Source organism: Curcuma longa, chromosome 20 (assembly GCF_044706935.1).
Source record: "Curcuma longa cultivar G26 ecotype Majalengka, Jawa Barat chromosome 20, ITB_CL_G26_1.1, whole genome shotgun sequence".
Taxonomy (NCBI): Eukaryota; Viridiplantae; Streptophyta; class Magnoliopsida; order Zingiberales; family Zingiberaceae; genus Curcuma; species Curcuma longa.
The window spans coordinates 3,639,370-3,654,235 of NC_133880.1; the positions used below are offsets into that span (position 1 = coordinate 3,639,370).

Below are 14,866 nucleotides of genomic sequence, written 5' to 3' on the forward strand. Positions count from 1 at the left end.
GTTTAGAAGAATGGTTGGTTAATGAGCAAGACCAATAGCAACAAGATAAAAGGATTTATTGATATGGTAGCTAAGTTAATTATATTTCTGTGACTAGTTAATTTGTTGTCATGCATATGCATATGAATTGCTGCGATTAAACCTGCTGAATTGAGAGATTGTAAGGAAGGTCTTCATGCGTATTAAGTCCTTATTCTTGCTCACCTGAACTTACCTAGCCTAACTGGTTCGACCCCAACAATCAATACCTTGCTCGAACCCCTGTGGTTGAAGCTTCCTCCCCTTGAGTTATATTTGTACCTCCACCAAGCTAGTCCCGAGCTTTGACTTGGATCCTAAAGCAAACCAAAACTTCTGAAAGGCTTATCTGGTTTCAGAATGACTGCATTGATCTGTCTGGTTGAGCTGCATGCCCTTTGAATATGGACCAGAATATGGATTCTGGAGCTGCATTGATCGACAAGGATGCATTCAATGCATAGCACAAAAAAATGGACAACATCAGGTCAGTGAAACTTGAATATCCAAAAAGCAATGTATTATACAAAATAAGCATGAGAATATGCACTGACATTACTAACACATGCTAACTACAAGGAATGAAAGAAGCCACTGAAAGCAAAATCCCGCCCGATGCTCTTCAAGATCTGTTAAAAGAATTTACTTCGCCAAAAAACAGTTCGTTGCGTATCTACGAGAAGGCCATGAAACCTGACTACACTTATCGGCTGCATTATATTGAGGAAGAAAAAACCTCAGTCAATGGGTCATGGCAACTCAATCTGCATAATGTCGGAGCAACCCAAAAAACAGTGCCCTGATCAAACAGCATGACCAAAAAAATTTAACGCCATAACTTGCATTTTCTTGTCCAGCTGAGCAAACCACTCCTTCACTACTTTGATTTCTTGAGTTTGATCAGCATCGACTAAATGCTCATGGTTTCTGTCCATAATTTCCTTAAAACTTAAGGGAAGAAGATTAACCAGAGCATTAACGATAGCAAGTTGGTTTGGAAGGCTGTTTTCCCCATGTAAAGAAGCTTTGAGCAAAGAAGATAAATTGCACCTCAGTTGTGAAACACCTATCTCCTGATAACCTCCATAATCAACACCAAACCTGGACAAACAACAAACACCGGCAGGGAAAAACATCAGTTCTGACGAAGTTTCTTTAAGGTAAACATAACACAAAATATAATAAAAAATCACGAAGGCAACAAAAATAAGAATAACAGATCAATGAATATATAACATAACATCCTATGAAAAGTGTAAATACCAAAAAAAAGTGAGATGATAGAATATAATTAAAAGCCTAATTATAACAGTATTCAACTAATGTCCAAGTTTCATCTTTCTTATATATGAACTTCCAAGACAACCTATTATGCAGGCATCTGATATATATATATATATATATATATATATATATATATATATATATATATATATATATATATATATATGCAACAACCTAATTAGCTTTATACAAAGGTGAAATTGCTATTCACCCCTAGTGACATGATCCAATCCTAAATTATGGAGCAGGTTTATCCAGATGTACCGGCTAATATACACAATGATTTCTTGGAGATACAAAAAGCCTGTATAATCCTGTCAAATCTGCAGGCTCCAACCAAAACCTCCATTGCATCTCTTCTTGCTGCAACTTCCCAATTTTGATCTATGCAATGAGTGAGTTCCTCTCCGTGTTTTTTTTTTTTTTGCTTTTGGCATCAAGCATCAAAAAATGTGTGACGAGGCTAGATGGATGGGTGTATGGTGATTGCCAAAGGGATTGTTGTATACCCGTGATGGGTTTAAGTAGTCATGGTGGGTTTTCAGCAACTTACTTCCTGTTCTACATAAAAGGTATTCTGTTTGTCCATGAGCAATTTTTTTCCTGATGGTTAAATTCAGATTAGAAATGGAAGTAGTTGCTAATGCAAGAACAAGGAAAGCATACCTTCCAAGTTGACCAATCAAAACAACAGCAGCAGCTGAAAATTCAGTTGATGGCCATAATTTTAGCATTGCAAGAATTCGTGGTAGAATATTGTCAGATGTCCATTTCCAACCCTGTCACAAAAATGCCACAAATTTCTTAACTTGATTGCCAACCCTATCAATCCGATAGCTGCTGTACATCTAAAAGAAATAAAAAAGGAGAAGTCTCAAATCATAGACGATCAGACAGATAGCTGCTGTACACAGCTCAAGGGTCCTGATAAACAATCTTTTTAGTACTGCAAGTAAAAGGTAAATTCACAAAATATCTGAGCATGTGCAAGAGGAAATATTGGCTTTGGCATTAACAGAGAAATGAGATTATCTATAAAGTATCTGAACATGTAAAGGACAAAATATTAGCTTTGACTTCAGCAGAGAAATGAGAATGTTGGGGAAAGTAGCCATGCCACACGGGATATTAAGACATCCAAGAAGATTGCAACAAATATCTGAACATGTGCAGGAGGAAAATAAAGGCTTTGGTTTAGCAGGGAAATGAGAATTGCCTAGGAAAAGCAACAGTGTGAAATAATACATTGACATCCCTGAAGATTGCAACAGAGAATAGAGATCCACACAATTACGTGATTGATTAACTACGCTAAAAGGCAAAATATAATGTAATTCTCATGAATAAACAAATTATTCCATCAGAAGAATGATTGTGGCGTGCTAAGGTGAAATGCAAGAAAATCATGGTTCAAGCAATCAAACTAACATCGTTGCGAGAAAATCTGTAACTCCAGGCTACATTCAATAGTCCATTAAAAACCTGTGGTTCCTATGAGGGAAGTAGAAAGAAACAAGGTACATATGCCGATAGACTAGCAATAAGATGGAAAATTATGATGGCAAACGAGTCATAGAAAGGTACCATGTAGAGGCTGAAAAGTTCAATTGCAGAAACAACATCGATGATGTAGCAGAGGGGCTTCATAGGAGCATACTTGGTTACCCTTTCAGGAGTGGAATTGGATGTTTGATCAGCATGATATCTGTACTTAAATAACACACATGAAGATTCACATTGATTAGACTTGTCATGTTCTCTTGAGCAATGGATGCTTTCTTCTGCACCATGAGAACTTTCAGCAATTGGTTCCAGTGACAAGGGAAATATAGAGCTCGTGGTTGAATTCCCAGAAAAAGCAAAATCATGCAGTATATCCATCAATGAAGAAGTGATTTTTTCTGCACATACTATCTCTTTGGAGAAAGGACATTGTTTGCAAGGAGAAAAACTGATGTCCACATCTGAAGTCAAATGACCAGAAGGCAGTGTTTGATATCCTTCCTCAAGAAGGGAAATGACTGATTTTAAGACGATTGCAAGAAAACTGTATTTCTCCATAGTAAAAAACTTCTCACCACTTACTAGAGCAAATATGTGCAATATCAACAAATTGCAACTTGTATCACATTTAAAGCATGTAAGAACTTTATAAGAAGTTTCAACAAGAAATCCTATTTGGTCGAGCATAGAACAAATGGATGCACAAAAGATGCTAGCAGCCAACAGCTGATTGGTTTTAGCAGCATTCTGGGTCACAAACATGTTTCCACATTTCACATGAAGAAAATTGCTAGATAAAACTGAACATAATTGCTCAGACTCCACACCCTTGCACATCAAAATCCTTCTCTTGACAAGAAAATCTTCTAGTAGGTTCAATAACATATCTATCTTGCAAACTTCTAAAAATAACTGGCAAGCTGTTGCATCAGAAAACACTGCAAGAGAAATATTGGTTAGTTACCAATCACATGAGTTGTGGCAGTGGGATCTGTCTACATCAATACATGCCTTATGTTTTAAAAATAAATTGATTTATCAGAGAAATTCTGTCAAGTATCATTTCAACTAGAGAGCTAAACACCTTAAACCAGTTCAGGAGAGATGGTTTAAAATAAAGTTCTGCAAAAAAAGAGTGATTCTAAACAACAGAAAATTTTGAGAGCATATTTATGGGGCAGCATAGGCAAAACAATCTAGACTGATAGGAGATTTGTTTTCCATAAACTCAAAAACATGGAGAGATGCTTGACAAAAGAGATAAGAAACACTTAAATAAAAGGCAGGGACAATATAAGTCTGCATGGATCACGATACCCACCTAGAACACACTTGCTCATCCATGAGACCCTTAGGATTTAAAAGTTACTTGTGAACCTGAAGAAATATCCTTTCACACAACCCTAAGTCCTCTTCCTAAGGTTTATTATCTTCGCAAAAGGCATTTTGATAGACCAAAAGAAGATTAAGGTAATTAAGGAGGCTGGAATCTTTCATAACTCTGTGACCTTCTATAAGTGCTTTATTAAGGACTTTAGTGCCATCATGACTCCTATAACAAGTTGCCTTAAGGATGGTAGGAATATATGAACTCTAAGGCAAGGTCATCTGGTTGGATCTTTTAGCAAAAAAACTCAAAGAAATCTAACAAAATTATGCAACCTACGATAAAAAGTTTTATCATCCAGCCCATCGGACATTGTCGTTTCTTACTCATGAATTCATCCTCTACATTGACCACACAGCATTAAGTTTCGTTCGATCTCAGGAGAAGTGCTAAAAAACTTAGGTGCATTGAGTTCCTTCAGGAATACATTTTTGTCCTAAAACACTGACCTAGATGGACAAGCTCATTGATGCACTAGGTCATGATGTATCACATTACACACTTTTGACAAAAGACGCTTACCTATTTAAGGGTGTCCATTTATACTATTCCTAGGACTTCATGTAGATGATTTAGGGTTTAGCAGGACACATTAGAAAGGATAAGACCATCCCCTTGTCTTGGATTGATTTTCTTGATCATTATTGTGAAGACATTGCCCAAATTGTATCACAATGTTGTACATGTCAAACGGCTAAGACAACAAGGCAACAAAAAGTCATAAATATTGCTGACAAAGATCAACAAACCTTTATCAATCTCCTCGGACAAAGATTTAGCAAACTGTAGAATATTGCTGGCCATCATGCTTCCAGGATAAGCATGTAGTCTACCAGAAATGCTGCCCAACATCAATGAAAAGAAAACACAGACCTTTTCCCTGAAGCAAGTAGAGTTATTGAACATGTTATATGTTTAGCTTAAAGGCATAACTAAATCCTCTCCTGCTATAACATTAAGTTGACTAAATTTTTCATTCTATGGATTATGGAATGAATTAACTTACTCTGGTTGGAGCTCTAACAGAGAATTTAAGCTCTGTAGGACTTTAACAATACTGCAGTCCACCTGAGAACTTCTAAAACTTTGAGATGCAATGATATTTCTAGCTTGAACTATTCGTGATATGCTTTCATGCTTGCAATCTGAAAAGACAACACAGCACCAGGTTGAATTTTCAAGCGAAGCACTGTCTCCATGTGGATTTTGTAACTCCTGACTGGCAGATAAATGCACACGACGGTCACTTCTGGCCACTACATTGGAATTTGAAACCTGGTTGTTGTCAACTTTTCCAGCGCCAAGAAAATCATCTGGGGTTTGTCACAACATCATGATCAGTTATGATAAAAGTTATCCTGGATCACTAGCATAGCAAAGTATTACAAGCTACAAAAGTATTACACTAGTCACCACCTGTGATACTACATATGTTCACTTCTAGCATAACTTGACAATCTTCAATTGCTTTACCAAAGTCAAATTTGTCCACAGTTTGAGTTACAGAAAAGGGCTCAGTGCGTACATATCTGAAACCACCCCCTTCATGTAACTTTTTGTTATTGTTCAATTAACTCTCATACTTTTGATTCGATTTTTTTTTTTTACTTTTACTCTAATTATTTATTTGTCCAAATAGGGAATTCAGTAAACTTTAAGCATGTATTTGCCAAATAAACATATTTTATCTAATTGTTTACATCCGATATAAATTGTACTTAGTTGCTCATATGTAACAACATTTTTTATTTAAGCTCTCCAAGTGATTACAAACTCACATATCTCAACATCCAAATCTCTGCTACATAATTTTGTGCTGTTTGTAACTATCTTAAATTTTGATTAGATGACTGATTATTCCCAAAACCTTAGACAGTTAGTATAGATCCCACAGCATTTGTACACTATCAAGACTCACCCTCACATTATATGGAAAAACTCCAACATCTGCACCGATTTAGATAGTCGCAGAAATTCTTTCTAATAATTTACACTAGCAAGATTCAAAGGCATGACCTCTTCCAATACCATGTTAATTTTGCATGAATCACAAATTTTAAGCTATAAAGAAAAGATCACTAAAATTCTTAATTACTGACAATAGAAGGATTAAAGTTATAACCTCATTCTCCAATACCATGTTAAATTTGCATGAATCACCAGTCAAAGCTTAAGCTATTGAGAAAAGATCTAAACGAGCAATATACTTTTAAAAACTATTATCCATGTTGACAAATGGATCTTTATCTATACATTATAACTTCCCCTAGCTATGTAGGAGAACCATATTACGGGTGATATAAATAACATTACCTGACATCAGAGTGTTTGCTGACACATTTACCGCCCTGTCACAGAATCCCTTTCCAACCTCCAGAGACATAGTCTTCCCGTGGTCAAATTTTTGTACACTTTTATCAAGAGGCTCAGTATTGTGTAAATCTCTCTGAACTATAAGAGCACAATTAGGTTCTGATTCTTCAGAAGCATGAGCAACACCTCGAGTACATTTTGAAACTAAAGGTTGAATCTCATTTTTGTTTAAATATCTCTGACTTTCAAGAACAGAATCAGGTTCTGAATATTCAGATGCATGAATGACACCTATAGCATCCTTTGATACTGGAGGGTTTGGTGTCAACAATTCCAACTTGTTTGAATTAATTTCCAAGTCAATAACATCAAAATGGCGACAAGGTTCACAAGTAAATTCAGATATAGGTTTTCTGAAAATGCTGTCAACCAAACAGTGAGACTGATCCTTTCCTCCATATAGACCATTGGAAATTCTGATTTCAGGTAAGGTAGGTGAAACAGGTCTTTCAATTGCTTCCATGTACCTTATCTCATTATCCTCATTATCCAACATGAGTAGAGTCATGCAATCCTGCAAATTTATATTCTTAGAACAAAAAAAATCAGCCTGATTATCAGTGGTAGCACCAATATCCTCTTCTCTAGTTGAAGGATTAACTTCCTTCGTTATGAGTGATATAGATGATGATTTATTGGCAATACATGGCACCATAGAGTAATTGTTCTCTGATTGATGTGTTTGACCAGGATTAGAACATTTTAGACATGATGCTTTCTGCTTATCTTTTGAGTTCTTCAAACTTCCTTGAAACTTTCCACGTGTACCATCATGAATTTCAGTAAGTTGTCCTCTCCGATTATTAGAAGTTTTTGGGATTCCATTTTTCGCATGGGAATTTGGTCTGGGAAGACCGACAGGATTTCTCATTAGCTTTCTTCCTGTTGGTAGTTCCTCTGTTTTGCCAATATGAAATTGTTTATCCTTGTCACTTAATGATTTATCCAATGCCAATTGATCCTGCTTCCTTGTTTTCTTGCCACAGACATCAACTATGCTACCCATAGCTTTCTTTCCTTCTGAAACAGATGCGAGTGGATCCTTATGAAGTCCTGTATTCTTATGACAGGATGATTTATCTAATGCCACTGGATCCCTCTTCTTCCTTTTCTTGCTACCAACATGGACTTCAGCACTATCTGAAACTTTGTTTCCTTCAGAAACAGATGGCAGTGGATCCTTATGAAAATGTTTATCCTTATAACAGATCGAATTATCTAGGCCCAGCAATTCTTGCCTCTCCCTTTTCTTTCCATCAACAAAAATTACCCTATCTGTAACTTTGTATTCTTCATCAACAGGCATCTTGTTTTGTGCATTGCGGGTTGCTAAAAATACAGCATCTATTCCCTGTAAGCTCATCATATCAGAACAAGTTGCAGAAGTGGAACAGACTGTAGAGCTCTGTTGCTTGCTTCCAAAAGAATTTCTACCAACAGACTCCAGTGCAAACTGAGTACCTGCAATTGATCTTACGCACTGTCCTCCAGATACATCAAAATGAGAGCATTTTCTAACTGAGCCAGGGCTAGAGGGTGAACCACCCTTGTACAACTTGCCCTGTAGAAGATCACTCTCTGAACGATGAAGAGCTGATCGTAAATTTAACTTAAGATCTGATCCATCAACCTGCAAAACAACAGAAAATGATGAAAATTCAATCCATACATACTGACCATGTATAATCACTCATCTGATTGAACTTTACAAGCCAAAAAACTAGATATGAACTAAATGCATGAAGATTATCCTAGGAAAAACTAAGTTCAAATGTTGGAACACTAGGAGGATTGAACTCTCATTGCTCAGAATCATAAAAATATGGAATCTCTGTCTGCAGATTAAGTTATTGGCAAGTAACATGTGAACAGAAAATCAAAATTTCCTATCTCAACTTAGGCTTCTCTTAACAGTCTCATAACTAACTTGATCTCATTAGAATGGCCAAAACCATCTGAAGGTTCAGGTGTTTACCCTGCAAGGACAATGTATGACAGTCATCCCATGGTTAAACAAACATCCATCTACTGGAATATGAATATTCTTAAATCTAAAAAACTAGATTCAAAGTTGGCAAACACACCCAACATTAGCCAAATGCAACTTATGGCCTGAGTCTATCATGGCATGAAAGTTCAGCAGGAACAGCCAGAACACTTGAGAACGTAATAGTAACCCATAAAAGAAAATTTTGAATCTGGGACCAAATGAGCTTCCTGAGGCATGTCACAATATTAAAACAAAAAAAAAGTTCAGAAACACAGATGACTTGGGAATCAAGAACAATGGAGCCATAAAATCAAATCGTAAACAAGGATATGTCATGCAGCATACATACTTAAGATAGCCTCTCTATGCTTTTTGAGGATCAGACAAGTAACACAGTTAGGGGAAGAATAGGCTGTCAAAAGCAAAACTTTATTAAATCACAAAGTGTTGCATCACTGGAACATGTGAAATACAAATTAACAAATTGTCACGAACCTTTGCAAAGCCGTGTGTACCTTCATTTCTGTGAGACAGTTGATCACCAAGCATCTTAATGTGACAAGACAGTTGCATAAAGTCCTGCTGTACGAGATGTAATTGTTGGACAATAACCAGCTTCTCTGCCTTTTCAAGCTTAACCATTCTTTTTGCATACTTTACTCGTTTCTTTTCAAACTTGAGTTGCTGTTTAAGAGACCTGATAATACCCACTTCATCACTTGAACATAGCTTCATTTTTTTGTCATGGTCAGACCCTAGATTTGGCATGACCTCATATAACTTCTTTTCTAGGTCTTCTATTTTTTTATTCCTGTCCTGCAGCATTTGCTTCATACGCCCTGCATTGATCTTTTGCTCTCTCGCCTCTATGCATTGTGCTTCCAACGAACTACTTAGCTCTTTTGATTTACCCCTCTCGAAATCAGCATGGTTCTTTTCCATCATAGTCTTATGCTTTTCTGCTTCAATTGATTTGTCCAGTTCATGGGTTTTTGCTCTTTCTGTCATTAATTTTGTTTTGGTGTCAGCAAGTTCAGTTCTTAATCTCTCCAAAGAAAGTTTAAGCTCCTCAGCTTTCTTTTGCTCAGTTTCTGCTAGCTTCCTTTGTTCTTCAACTTTTCTTTTCTCTGTTTCAAGCAGCTTTTTTTCCGTCATTACTTTTGTTTTGGCATCAGTAAGTTCAGTTCTTAATCTCTCCAAAGAGAGTTGAAGCTCCTCAGCTTTCTTTCGCTCAGTCTCTGCTAGCTTCCTTTGTTCTTGAGCTTTCCTTTGCTCTGTTTCAAGCAGCTTTCTTCCCTCTGCAGCTTTTTTTTTCTCAACTTCAGCTCTCTTCTTCTCAGTATCACCTCTTTCTTTCTCTTTTACAAGTTCTTCTTTCAACAATTTTATGTCTACATCCCTTTCAGAGATACAGACATCAGGCATCTTACCATGAGCTTTAGTTTCCTGTTGGTGATAAGCAGTTATCTCAGCCTTCAAATCATAAATTTCCTTCTCCAACATAAGTATGATACCTGGTTCTTCTTCCTTTGCCTTTTTTCCAGGTTCCAAATCCTCATGTTGCTGACAAACTGAATAAGATAGCATACTCAGTCATCTAAAGACTAGGGAAGTTGATGAGAAAAAATGACCAGAATGAAACACAGAAGAAACAAAAGAAAATTATTTATTGACATAACATTTTCCAGTTGCAGGATAAAGCATTCAAAGTACCACTTTAAAAACACTCAAAAGCAAGATGCATGGAGACACATTCTTTTGGAGCTGTGCATTTCAGAAATGCTGCTCACACAATGTTTGGATTTCACACTTCATAGAAGAAAACAGATGAAGAAATACCACATATAATCAAAGAAGAAGTAACTCCAAAACTATGAAATTTTGATTTATGCTAACTCTGTGTGCATGATAACTAACAGTAGCTTTCCAGGCTATAAAAAGGAGTAAAACATACTTTCGAACGCACAAAAAAAACGTTTATTTTAAAAGCTGGAGCAAAATTCTATAAGAACATACTTGCAACAATAAACCTAAAGGCCAATAGACTTCCTTCAAAATGCCAATGCAAACACAGGCAATATTTATGTTTCTTTTTATTATCCTCCAAAATTTCCTCTGAGTAGAGTGTCATCTTACCTAGTAACTCCACCTACTCAGATTCAAACTACATAACCAGATAGAGGTTATACCTAAACATTTCTTTAAGCATTAATCAATTGACTTTTTTGAACTCTTGCTAAAAATATCCTTGGTGTTTTAATGCCAATGTGAAACAAGAGATGGATAATGGTTATTCAAGAATTGATTTCCACATTTAAGAAAAAAATTCTACAGAAAATTAAAATACGGAAAAGCCCTGCTAGTTGGTTGTGCGTATATAAAAATGTATGTTCGTACTGTTAGATGTAGCTTCTTACGATGAGGCTTCACAATTCATACTTATTAATGGATTAGGGAAAGAAAATATGAAGTGCGCAAATAAATAAAAAGTAGAAGAAAACAAGTGCGATTACCTTTTTGAAGATTGGCATTCTCGCCTTCCAACTTATCAACTTGCTGCTCGAGGATATGCACTGCTTGGCGAAGAGCATTCCTGCTTGCCTCCAGCTTCAGGAACTTTTTCTTAAGCTGAAAACAAAATGAAACGTCAGAAAAGTAGTAGAGAACTACTGAAACTAAAGAAAACGCTGAGCAGAGATTTAACCTTCGCGCAGCACGGATTCGAGGCATCAAAATCCAAGGCTACGTCCGCTGCCATGGATAAAAAGAGGTCGAACCCAACTCTAACCAACGCGCAACGTTCTAGGGTTTTGCGAGTCGGTGTGTTTCGCTAACACAACATCGTGAGGCGAACACACTGAATGGAAGGGCGATCTGCGGAGCCTGATTCGACGTCGGTTTTTACAAGACCTGCCCAACAGCTCGTGCTTCTCTTCAGGCGCCGACGATACCGTACGACGAGGCGGCGGCCACCGCTGTGGGAAGAAGAACGTCGAAGATGAGCAAGGGTTTTGGAACCAACAAGGGCAAAAAGCCTTCCTTATTGAGTTATTTCCATTTTGGTCGCCCCAATTTTAAATAATATCGAAATAACACTCCATCTCTCTTTTTTTTTTCCATCCAAAAATACATTTATTTCATAACTAAAATTATTATAATATAAAATAAAATTACTTTTACTCCATCAAAATATTGATAAAACACTCTTTAAAAATAAAAATAATAATAATATTTAAATTCTAAATAAGATGAATATTTTAAAAGTATATACTCAGCCGTAAACTTGAAGATTAATGGGCCTAATAAGCCCACCTAAGCCCAGTTCGTGAAGGCCTCCTATTAAAATCCGTTAATTATTCATTCTCATATAAATAATAAATAATAAAATAGTAATTTAAATGCACTGCATCCACACTAACATTTCCCTTCATTAACTCAATAATTATTTTTCGTAATCAAATTTCAAATTAGTAATTTCGGATTTACTAAATCTAATCTGATTTTACTTTGATCTATTAAACAAATGAATACGCAAAATAGATACCTATTAATAAATTAAACAAAAATAATACATAAATCACTTATAGTTAATCCACCTTGCTTATCTAGAAGATAATAGATATAATTTCAAATTGGGATCAAAATTATTAGTGCATTAATTAAATATAACTAATTAAAAATAACTTATTAAATTGGGATCATATCTTAATTTTTTATATACAATTTATTAAAATAAAATTTTGATATATACTTTATAAACCTTCAATAATTATTAAAAATAAATTAACAAGTATATATATTATAAGAAAATATTTGCCTCCGAGGGCATGATTGAGTTAGTTACTAATTACTATGAGATAGATTTGTTATAGTGGACAAGAGAAGTAGAGACAATGTCCTCCTTCGTAGTGGCAAACTACAACTTATTTATTTTTTCATAATTGATCATGAAGTCATTGAAGTGACAGATTACACTTTTTACTATAAAAAATAAATTTAATTTTTATATTCTATTTGAGTTCATTTATTTGAATAAAATATACAAGCCAAAAGCCAAAAACTCAAACCGAGTCAATTATACATATCATTTTATAATTCTCACATCCAATTAAATAAAAGTAACCATGTTATATCATGTCAACTCTTGTGAATGGGAGATATAAAATGAGATTCGATGAACAAGGTGATATTTTTTATTAATAGTACATTGTTTTACTTTGATTAATAATTATATATATTAATAAGAAAATGAGTAGTTGATCATTGACTTAATTGAAAACAATGAAAGTCAAGTCTTGAAGGTTCTACATGTATTATTAAAAAATTATACAAAGAGAAGATATGAGACAAAAGAGAAAGACTTACAAAAAACTAAGTCAATTGTACAATAAAGAGAATTTTTATTTTATTTTTTTATTAATTATAATAATTGTCTCACATGCGATTAATAATTATGCGTGTTAATAATAAAATGAGTTAGTTGATAATTGACTTAATTAAAAAACAATGAAAGCCAAGTCTTGAAGGCTACCGTTTAATTTCAAAATTATTTATGGGGTCATTAATTTCAGATAAATGAGTGGATTAATGGAAAATGAATAATTGGTCATAATTAGCCGTTTGATTAATGTAATTGATGAGCTCAAATTGAGGCCCAGTTTACTTGGAGGTGCGGAAAGAGAAACTGTGGAAAGTTTTCCTTTGCATGTATGCATCCGTTGTTTATCTTTATAAAATTTTAGAAAGGAAAAGAAATCGAATCCATCCACGGATTGTTTTTCCTCCAAATTTGATCACCCCAAAATCGGGCGGAAAGGGAGGAAGGAAACGAAAAAGACATTTCGCCCCCGGATTCTCCGATTGAGCGCGATGGCGATCGGGAAACCCTCGATCCATGGGGCCTCCGTCGAACTGTTGGTGAAGCTCCAGAGATCCCCGGACGCGACAGAGCTCTCGTTTCCACCCGCCATATCAAGCCCGGCGAGGTGCTCCTCTCCGACTCCCCTCTCCTCCTCTACCCCGCTTCCGCCTCTGCCTCCTTCTGCTCTCGCTGCTTCCGATCCCTCCCATCCCCCTCCTCTTCCTCCGCTCCCCTTCCGTTGCCGCTCCCACTGCTCCACCTCCCCTGCCGCCGCCTCCTTCTGCTCCGCTCGATGCCTCGCCTCCCACTCTCCCTTCCTCTGCCTCGCGCTCTCTCACTTTCCCCCTTCTCTCCCGCCCAAATTCTCTCCCCGGCTCTCTTTCTCCTTGCCGCTTATGACCTTTCCATCACCGCTCCCTCTGATTTCCATCGCCTGCTCTCCCTCCACGACACAACCACCTCCGACGTCGATGCTTCCACCCTTCACTCACTCTTCACCTCCATACTTCCTTCGCCCCCTGCTGGATTCTCCCTTGAGCTCACTGCCGCACTCCTTGCCAAGGACAAAGCCAATGCCTTTGGGTTGATGGAGCCGTTTGACGGTGGGGATAGACGGGTCAGCGAGGCGGAGGCGGCTGAGGTTTCCATCCGAGGAAGAAGAAGATCTTCGGGGTATTTTAGACAATACAGATATTTTTAATTTTCCTTCCTTAAACAAGGTAAACAAACATGGCAAAAAGATGGATTTTATTTACCTTCCTTTCTCCTTCCCTACGGATTTCCTTTCCCTAGGATTCCTTTCTTTTCTTCATCCACTTTACGAAATAAACATAGCGTAAATCACAAGCCACCTCTGCACTGTACAACTGTAAGAGGTAGAATGGATGAATTTAGGAATATCAATTGGGATGAGTTAGATGAGTTCAAGTTGAGTTGAAATAAAATATTATTAAAAAAATTTATTTTTAAATTTAATCTAAAAATCTTAAATTTTAAATTTGAATACGTATAACCTGACCAACACAAATAACTTGGTAATTTTTTAAACTATTTTTTCGATAATTTTTATTTTATCTTAATATTTTATCATTATTATTCAACATTTTAATTTTTAAAATAAAATTTGATTTTATAACCCTCCAAAATTTTTTATAAACTCTAAATTTGGATCCACCTAAATCTGATTCGAATTTAATCAAATCTAAAACCCTCAACCTATATATTTGATCTGAATCCGAAAACTCTCAACTATAACTTAAATTTTTTTTTAAATAGGTCGGATCGGATTGGCAAGTCAGATCCATTTTTAGCACTCTTAGATAAGCCTAGGTACGAGGGTTCGATTTTCATCCGCTACTCTAGCGACCATACACGGTTGGTCTTATGATCATCTATGATGAGGTAAATCAAGAAATTATAAAAAAAAATATCTTTATCTGTAAGTCTGTTC

At 36.1% G+C, this 14,866-nt stretch overlaps 1 protein-coding gene and 1 pseudogene across 4 annotated transcripts; one reads left to right on the plus strand and one right to left on the minus strand.

Moving 5' to 3' along the window:
* Positions 1–241: 241 nt before the first annotated feature.
* On the minus strand, positions 242–11,518 carry LOC141813913 (uncharacterized). 4 transcript variants are annotated; one of them, XR_012600410.1, is made up of 10 exons: positions 11,260–11,518; positions 11,069–11,183; positions 9,051–10,126; positions 6,506–8,195; positions 5,199–5,505; positions 4,942–5,072; positions 2,887–3,743; positions 1,969–2,081; positions 573–1,119; positions 242–405 (listed from the first exon to the last, which is right to left on the minus strand). XR_012600410.1 is itself a non-coding variant. In XM_074701920.1 (10 exons), the coding sequence occupies exons 2-10, from the start codon at positions 11,144–11,146 to the stop codon at positions 822–824; spliced, it is 4,482 nt and encodes a 1,493-aa protein (XP_074558021.1). In that variant the 5' UTR covers positions 11,147–11,183; positions 11,260–11,518; the 3' UTR covers positions 491–821. The 4 variants fall into 4 exon arrangements, 3 of the variants coding, with proteins under 3 accessions (XP_074558021.1, XP_074558020.1, XP_074558022.1); XM_074701920.1 differs by lacking the exon at positions 242–405 and having other exon boundaries at positions 491–1,119; positions 9,051–10,001; positions 10,070–10,126; XM_074701919.1 differs by lacking the exon at positions 242–405 and having other exon boundaries at positions 491–1,119.
* A 1,906-nt stretch (positions 11,519–13,424) lies between these two features.
* On the plus strand, positions 13,425–14,116 carry LOC141813589 (histone-lysine N-methyltransferase ASHR2-like; annotated as a pseudogene).
* Positions 14,117–14,866: the final 750 nt, after the last annotated feature.